The 8,992-nt window shown below is 39.6% G+C and overlaps 1 protein-coding gene across 5 annotated transcripts in view; it reads right to left on the minus strand.

Annotated features, from left to right (window-relative positions):
* lrfn5a (leucine rich repeat and fibronectin type III domain containing 5a) overlaps positions 1 to 8,992 on the minus strand; it is a 127,944-nt gene that overhangs the window by 4,846 nt on the left and 114,106 nt on the right. For 3 of the 5 annotated variants that reach the window (XM_032500598.1, XM_032500597.1, XM_032500599.1), the window contains 2 exons: positions 7,165 to 7,438; positions 4,631 to 6,489 (listed from right to left, as the gene is read on the minus strand). In XM_032500598.1, coding sequence (XP_032356489.1) covers positions 5,551 to 6,489; positions 7,165 to 7,438 — 1,213 coding nt within the window. In that variant the 3' untranslated portion in view covers positions 4,631 to 5,550. Of the gene's footprint in view, positions 1 to 116; positions 124 to 2,935; positions 2,939 to 4,630; positions 6,490 to 7,164; positions 7,439 to 8,992 lie in introns of those variants that run through there. The other 2 variants (XR_004326960.1, XR_004326961.1) reach the window with 2 other exon arrangements.

The following is an 8,992-nucleotide window of genomic DNA, read 5'->3' on the forward strand; positions in this document are numbered from 1 at the left end:
GGAGCAGACTCAAAAGACTGATCAGGAGAGCGAGCTCTGTCCTGGACTGTCCTCTGGAACCCATAGAGGAAGTAGGGGAGAGGAGGATGTTAGCCAAGCTGACATCCATCGTGGACAAAACCTCTACCCCCTACATGACATTGGGCGGCCTGAGCGTCCTCAGCCAACGCACGACGGAGCACAACCACGGTGTAAGACAAGGAGAGGGCCGCAGCGTCCTTCCTCCGGCGCGCTTGTCAGACTCTTACAACACCTGCACACCTGAGGAGATGTTGTGGTTTCTGTTCTGATTTCCTCCATCTACACCACACACTTTCTGTTTATCTTTAACATTGGTATTATATTATTTAGTTACAAGTACTACCTTTTCAATATTTATGGTCACAGGTTAATATAATTAAATTATGGCTAGACTCTAGCATTACACATTCAATTTAATTTTAACGTCACTTACACTGCAATATGTTTCTTATCATGGCAAAACGCACTTTAAAATTCCTTGATTTGACGCCATTGTGCATACTGATGATGCTATCATATTATATTATCATTGTCTATTGTTTTGACGGTATTCTTGTGTGCTTACTTGTTTGTGTGTTTTTGTTTTTTGCTTTTATTGGAAAAATGCTGCTGCCGTGACAACAAAATTTCCCCGTCGTGGGATGAATAAAGTATAATCTAATCTAATGACTTTAGATCACTTGTATTCAAATTACTATACTATAACTTTTTTAGCACTTTTTTCATTATGCTATATAATTACTTTTTTAACACACTATACTATGACTTTTTTGCTATCCTATAACCGTGAGTTTTTCAACATGCTACAGTATGATTTATTATCACTTTATACAACATTCAATACTATGGCATTTCAACATGCTAACATGAGATTATTATCAATGTTTTTGACATCCATGCTGTGCGATTACTTTTCAACATGCTGTACTGTGACTTTTTCGACCTTTTTTTCGACATGCTATACTATGACTTTTTCATTAATTTTCTCGATATGCTACACTATGATTTTTTTCAACATGCTATACTAAGACTTTATAATCACTCTTTTCTACATGCTATTCTATGACTTTTTCACAACTTCTTTGACATGCTATTCCACGACTTTTTTCAAGATGCTATACTAAGACTTTATAATCACTTTTTTTGACATGTTATACTATGACTCTATCACTATGTTTGAGAAGCTCGACTATGATTTTACATCACGTTTTTTGAAATACTGTGTTATAACTTTTTTAGCACTTTTTTCGATATACTACATGAGTACTTTTGTTGACACTCTATACTATGACTTTTTCAAAATGCTATACTAAGGCATTTTTTGACATGTTGTACCATACTTTATCACTTTTTTCAACATACTATACTATGACTTTTCAACATGCTACACTATGACTTTTTCTTCACTTTTTTTCAACATAATTTCCCTGACTTTAAAAAAAATATATATATATATTTAACCCTTATTTAACCAGGTTAGTCTCTTTGAGATATAAAATCTATTTTTCAAAAGAGACCTGGCCAACATAGCAGAACAGATATGTTACATGTAACAACAATTTTAAATCTCAAAACAAATACATTATTTACCATGCATTTTTAATCACTTATCTCATCATGACGTTTTCCACTTCAACTTTATGTTCTTACACATTTTACCTAGCAATTCAGTGTAGTAATACCTGAAAATATTCCACTTTTGTTTGATACATTATTGGTATTATTCAATGTTTCAAATTCATACTAATTAAAGCCATTCCCACTTTTCCAACTTTTCGCACTTCTTCACCTTCTTCTTACGCAATTATGCCAGCAATCCAGTTCAGCTTTTGCAATTTAGCTTTTCAGCATTCACGAGCAGTTTCTGCAAGAAATGCGTTTTCCAGTTGGTAAACTAGTGTAGCTTATAAAATAGTTGCAAGCTAGGCAACTACAGTAACTCTCTGATCTTCATTATCTGTACGAGACTCATTACTTTCTTCCGTTGGCATTTGATTGCAGGATTGTACAGTATGTTTTATATATAATAAGTTATTAATGTTCCTAAGCTCTCTAGCTACATTGCTAACAGTCAGATAACCAACACAGTATAAAAAGAGTGAATTCATTTGTAAAAGTTTACCAAAGATGAACTTGAAAAAAAAAGAATCATGCCCCTTTGCTCCTGTGAGTACAGAGCCCAAAAAGGGCCACAGCAAGATTCTTTCAGGAGACGACTTTTGCGTTACCTTGCAATATTTTGAATTCCTTCGCAATAAGTTTTGCATTACTTTGCAACATGTTTTCCTTTCTCTTGCAATTTACTGCATTCCCTTGCAATATGTTTTGTTTTCTCTCGCAATATACTGCATTCCCTCGCAATATGTTTTGCGTTACTTTGCAATTCTTCTTCCATTCCCGAGACATGGGTCTATTTCCACTCAGCTGCCCAGCGCAATGCAACCATAACAAAATCTCACCGTGACACTTCCGGGGCTTTGTATGTGAGGTCATTCACAGATTGCAATAATTCCATTGAAATTAATTGTCCGTGTTAAATGCTGGTGTGTCTGGGCCTTTATTTAGCAACAGATGGTGATTTCACCTAGAGCCAAAGACCAGCCAAGAGCAGATGGCTAGTGTTTCTCACCAATAGATGTCAGACTTCACACATATTCTTAGGATTAAGGTTTTGTTGAGGCTTTAAAAATATTCTGGATGGTGTAGCAAAGTTTTTAATTAGTCATGTAAAAAAGCTTTTCTGCTCTTGTCCATCCTCCACTCTCATGCATGTTCTCATTCATTCATTTAGTCTTTCAAAGTGTTTCTCACATTCTTGTAACAAACACATTTGTGTGTAATTAACTCACAGCTTTAACTCAGTTTCAGTTTCCTGTCTCTAAGGCACCTTGTGCCGCCCACAACCTGCTTCCACCAGCTGACTCAAACTTCTGCTGGGCTTGATCCGGTGACCTCCATTAGTGTGCTCTGCTAGGTTCTGCTCCCCAGTCATGGATCATCTGAGAGTGGACCCTTAACAAAACTTAATTAATTCATGTTGCACTCCATTGATGTAGCAGAAGTGTTTTTGGTTGAAATGCAGTGTAAATGCTACAGCGTATTGCTTTGAGCCTCTTCTTCACAAGCTATCTCTCACTGCACAAAAGCTGCTGCTAAATTGGTTAAAAAATATATTACAATGATAAATGAGAGAAAGATGGAGGGAGGGAGAAAGAGAGAGGGGGGTTTAACAGTAGAGAAAATTAGGGAAAAAAAGATATGGAGAGGGACTGTCTCCTCCAAAGCCTCTTACCATTAAGAATTTACAGCTTAAGAAATACATTGGAAGGTCAGTGAAGGAGGCGCGAACCAGGAAACTACTAACACAGTTTTAAAGAGAGAATGTGTGAGCTTGCTTTGTGGCTCTGCTGGAACGCTGGACAGCAGTGGCAAAGGGCTTTTTATACAAATTAAACTAGGACAATTGTTTTCTCTCTCGTCCTATCATATGACTCTCCAGCGACTCTAGTTCCTGTTTAAATATTCACCTGATGTCTGCTCGCGTCATCAGCTATTGTTATTTAAAACCAGGGAGAGAACCTGAATGAGATAGGAGTGCAGCAGTGGGGGTAATTTTGGTTTTAATCCCAGAGGAGCTCAAGTTTGTATCTCACTCTCTTTAATTAAGTAACTTTGTCAGGATAGGAGACGTACGTCTGTTTTATTGACTTCATTATTAATAATTTAACCTTAGGATCTAATAGCGAGTGCCCACCGCTGCAGAAAAACACAGAATTAACGCTGAAATATTGCTCACAGAGGTCAGCAATTATTCAGCATCATAATTTACTTCATTAAAACAGCAATGTCTGATTATTAAATTGACAACATCCACTCACAATTGCCTGTCAGAACTGTTTCATATCAAACAATTTACAGTGATTTAATTGCAAAGTTAATCAATTCCCTGCATTGATGTTAACTGATAGTGACTTCACCCATACTGCCTGTGGCCCCCAGGTCGCCTTGTTGCTGAAGGTCTATGGCAGCTGGCTTTGTGGTGTTTTTCATTGCTTTGAGCCCACATGCTTGGTTGTTGATAGATAAAAAATAACTTATGGAGTATTATTATGTATTAAACTACCCGGCAGTATGTCTAGGGTTTATGGCAAAACACTGATACATTACGTCACAAAAAGGTGAATGTAAATGTGAAACTTTAAGCGTTTTAATTAAAAACTACCACAAGTCTTTTTTTTCCAAATGAAATAATGCAAAAATGGGAAGAACAATTGATGCCATAAACATAGATGCCCGATGAAAAGCAACTGTGACCTAGCATTACTACTGTCTTTTGTGGTAGAAAGCAGCTAACTAATCCGAACAGTTAGAAGCTCATCCTCGCTAAATATGCAAAGATCAAGTAAATAGCATTTCTCTTTGAGGGAATAAAACATAAAACACACATTTCCAGTTTTCATTTTATCCCTTTTTTATTTTACACAACATAACAACACAGTACATGTTGTCTTTTTCTGTACAGAAGCTTACCTGGAGCTTGTGACCAACAGGCTGTAATGCAATGTCATGTGAAAAGCTCACAGGGTTTTCATGTTCTTTTTTTGTTTTGTTTTATTCTTCCCTTTAAAAAATATCAATTTCATAAGAGGTCCGTTAAAGTCTTCACTTCTACTTTTTGTCTCAGTTTTTTGTCCGTCTATATGTCAAGAAACATCTGTACTCCTCAGTAGGTAAGAAAGGCTATGTGTGAAATATCTCTCTTCCTTTTTGTTTGTCCCCTCCGTCCTAATCCCTCGTTCAGGGAGCGTGGTGGAGTCCTAAATCCAGTTAAATCATCTGTCAGAGGGTCTGTTGCAAAAGAAGGCACCGACTGCTATTCTCTTGCCGCAGTATTGATACACACTTCCTGTGGGCTTGTGGACGTAGTAATGGTGTGCTTTGCAGTTCTTGCATTATTTTTATTTTCCACTTTTTACCTGTAATAGTTCCGTTTTTGTGGTATTTTCAGAGAAAGTGAGTGTGAATCCGGAAATAACGTGGCAAGCCCATTGTCTTGTTTTATTTTGTGCTATAACGTGAAACCGAGACAACTTGAGGACGCTACGAGACAAGGCGAGATACTCGCTGAATGACAGACTGAAAAAAGAGATAGAAAACTGTCAACGTGAAATTAACTGTAAACCGAATACAAAGAATGGTGAAGAAAAATTATGAAAAAAAAAAAACAGGCTGGAAAATTAAAGTTGTTCACGCTTTCACCCAAAACACAAAATCACCCTCTCACGCATTTATAAAGAAAGGTTCAAACATGAACACACACACACATACAGTACACACCAAAAAACGCACATCCTAAATTGCAACACACACTGTTTCATATGTCACAAACACACATTAGTTTTCACTCATTCACCACTCTAGACACATTCAAAATAACACACACACACACACACACACACACACTTAAACATTACATAAACAAAAATGGATAAACCAAAGTTTATTTTATGGTTGCTGTCTCATTCCAGTTCAAACTGTGCTTTCTAAGATCCAGTCCGAATCGCACCGGCCCTTGTCTGAGTCTCCATCCCCATCTTTTGGGAGTAGTATCCCGCTCATTGATTGGCTCCTTTTGTCCCGCATTATGCGCCCTATTTTGGGCGCTCCTCCTGCTCCCTGATGTGACGAGTGAGTCTTTGAACCTCCTTCACTAAGCGAGTACCTCCTCCTCCCCCTGCTCCTCCCTGCCTCCTCCACAGGGAGAGTCTGGTACTTGGCGGAGGATGAGGTGCCTGCGCGAGGAGCCCTGCGCAGGATGGGCGTCTCTCTAAAACGGATGGAGGGGACGGGGCTCGGGGTGGCGAGAGGGCTGGAGAAAAAGGAAGGGACAAAGGGAGGTGGGGGTTGGTTAAGAGAGGTGGAGTTGTTGCGGTTAGTGTTGAGATTCTCCAGAGGGGTGGAGGGGAGGAGAGCAGAGGAGGCGGTAGAGAAGGAGGAGGAAGGAGGACGAGGGGAGGGGAGGTTTTCAGGAGTAGCCGAGGTGTTGGAGCAAGCCGGGCCTGGCTTACTTGGAGTGGGCTTCCGCTTTGGCTTGGTCAGTGAACCTCCGGGGCCGGTGGGCGACAAGTTGTCAGCTTGAGCTCTCTCTTCACCCGTTTTCTCCCATTCCTCGGCTCCAGCTGTTGGGCTTTTGGCTGCCCAAGGCTGGCTGAGAACTGACGTAGTCGTGGAGCAATCAGGCAGGGATGAGTCGGACGACTGAGTCATCGTATCCTTACCCCCTCCTCTTCCTCCTCCTGCTCCACTCCTTTTCTTTGTGCCTCCTGAAAGGTCGTCTAATCCGATTGAGCCGTGTTTAGAGGAGCTTGGAGTCACAGTGCATCCCTGTGACTGTTGCCCATTGGTCTGTGAGTGAACGTTGGTCATCGACAATGAAACACCTTTACCCCCCTCACCAGGGTTACACACCTGAGGAAAAAACAGATAAAAGCAATGAGGTGTTGATTATTCTTTTTCCATACTGAAATGTTTGCGTTTGAATGTTTTCATGTAGGGTTGGGAAAAATGCCTCACAAAAGAAATATTACCACTATTTTGTTTTTTACATAATGACATAAACTAAGTCACTATTTATGTTGATCTTAAACAATCCTTTAAGCTTAAATTAAATTAGGCCCCAGGAGGTGAAGTCCTGTATTTTGTTGTTTTGTTTAATACATTGTCATACAATGCACTTATTGACAGTATACGTTGTATCTGTATACGTTTATAGCCTAGCGTAGTGCTTATAGAGTATAACTTTAACATTCCCACTTTGATTTCAGCCAGTCACTTTCAGCACATACCCGTACGCTATCACTGTGCAAAAATAAGTTGAATGCACAGAAGAAAAACCCTTAAAAAAACGCATTTTTTCAAAATTGAAATAATATATTCTTATTTCTACATATCTTGGGATTTGGTTGCATGCTATGATATACTGCATCTTAAATGATCAAAAGTGTCTGGTCAGTTTATAAGAAGCAGACCGGGCTAGCAAAAGGCCATCATGTTAATGATGCCAATCGTCCCACATAATGACAGGCTCTCTCCTCTTATTCCTTTCTGGACAGAGTGGATTAAGCGAGACGGACAGGGACCCACCTTGTACCGTATCATCAGGATGATGATGAAAACGAGCACCGAAGCCACTATTATCCCTCCGATGATGATAATCATAGTCCCGCCGAGGAACTGAGACTGCATAAAATGACACCTCATGTACTCAGACTCGGTGTTGAACTGCACACAGCCGACCACACGTGTTGCTGTCAGAGAGGTGATGACATCATCGTAAATGGCCAGCACGCAGAGGTCGTACTGGGTCCCTGCTGCCAGGTTGTTGACCAGGAAGTTTTTGCTTGATGGGGGGATCATTCTGTGGCAAAGGAGAGAGTCAGAGAAGAAGGGAGAGACAGAAAATACAAATGTTTAGTGTTTGAGAGCATCAGCAGACTAGATGTACTTTGAGGAAGAACAATATACAATACACAATAAGTACAAGAATGCACTGGTGAGGTTCGGAACAATCATGTTAGATCGATATGTACAGCATTTCCTCAACCCATACTGATGTATGCAGTCTGACATGAGGCATTTAGGTGGTGCTAATGTCAAGAATGTGCAATTGTGTCAGCAATTGGGGGTGGCAGCAGGGAATTGTGTTGGGAACCGGGGGGTTCGAGTTCCCAGACGGACCAAAGTATGTTGGTGAAATGGTAGCTGGAAAGGTGCCAGTTCACCTCCTGGGCACTGCCAAGGTGCTCTTGAGCTACTGTAGAAAATGTGGTCTCTACTAACTCCTGAGGAAACAAATCTGGCTCTTCAGCTGGTAAATGGTCCACCGTGCTCACCGTCTAATCACAGTGAGGTGTACAATGGGTTTTTAAAATGCATTTGCTGAAAAGAGCTGCGTCTGGTAACAATGTTCATACTAAAAGCATGAGATTGAATAAAAACAGTAAAATTGCTGTGAAACTAAAACGATAGATGCTAAAAAGCTAAGATTTGTGAAAATGATCTGTGGGTTTGTCACTACAAAAAACAACTTTCACAAACTCATAATCATTTGAGCCATTGTTAACATAAAAGTGGTGATTACAGTTGCTTACCAACTCTTTGAAATTCTACATTCATTGTCATTGGAGTACAAGTGTTAAATAAATTTGTATCTAACATTAAGGGTTCAGGTGACACAGGACTTGTGATAATAGTAAAAACAATCTTTCTGGACAACCTGTATAGTACATTTACCTTCTGCTTTGTTACAAAAAGGCCTAAAACACCTTCCTCCGGAGGAAAGTAGACAACAGTATATTGTTGGAAGAAGAGGAATGTAGAAATAAATATAATAGAATAAAAATACATGAATGAAACAGTCAACAGATAAGGAAGAATGATAAAGAATGAATGTAGTCAGCTCCACTGTAGCTTGGTGCTGGATCATCAAAAACGAAAACCCAAAAGTTATCAGCAGAACAGGAGACCAATTAGATGATTTATTATTGCATGGATCAGGAGAGATGCCCTTCCTTCCTTCCTTTCCAAAATATTTTATCTTCTTCTGGTTTCACATTAAAACATTCAAAGTACAGTTTCTGCTGAATACATCTGGACATCTGGACATTCTTTAAGACGAATACAAATTGTTGCCACTTTCAGTGAAGTTGGTAATTCTTCACTGAACACTTATGCACATTTGTCCTTCAGTTTTTCTTAAAGGGCTTGTCAGCTTTCCTGGATTTCCTCATTAAAATGCAGATGAAATTCCTTATTAAAACCAAAGAGGGTTTGCTAGTTCACAGCTCGCGGACCCGTGTGCACTGAGTGGGCTGTTTTGGACAGGTTAAGTATCTGGTTTGGAGCTCAAGTTAAGAGAAGCTTAGGAGACATGTTGAGGTTTAATGGTAAGTATAAAATGCTAGGGAATAAA

Source organism: Etheostoma spectabile, chromosome 20 (genome assembly GCF_008692095.1).
Source record: "Etheostoma spectabile isolate EspeVRDwgs_2016 chromosome 20, UIUC_Espe_1.0, whole genome shotgun sequence".
Classification (NCBI taxonomy): Eukaryota; Metazoa; Chordata; class Actinopteri; order Perciformes; family Percidae; genus Etheostoma; species Etheostoma spectabile.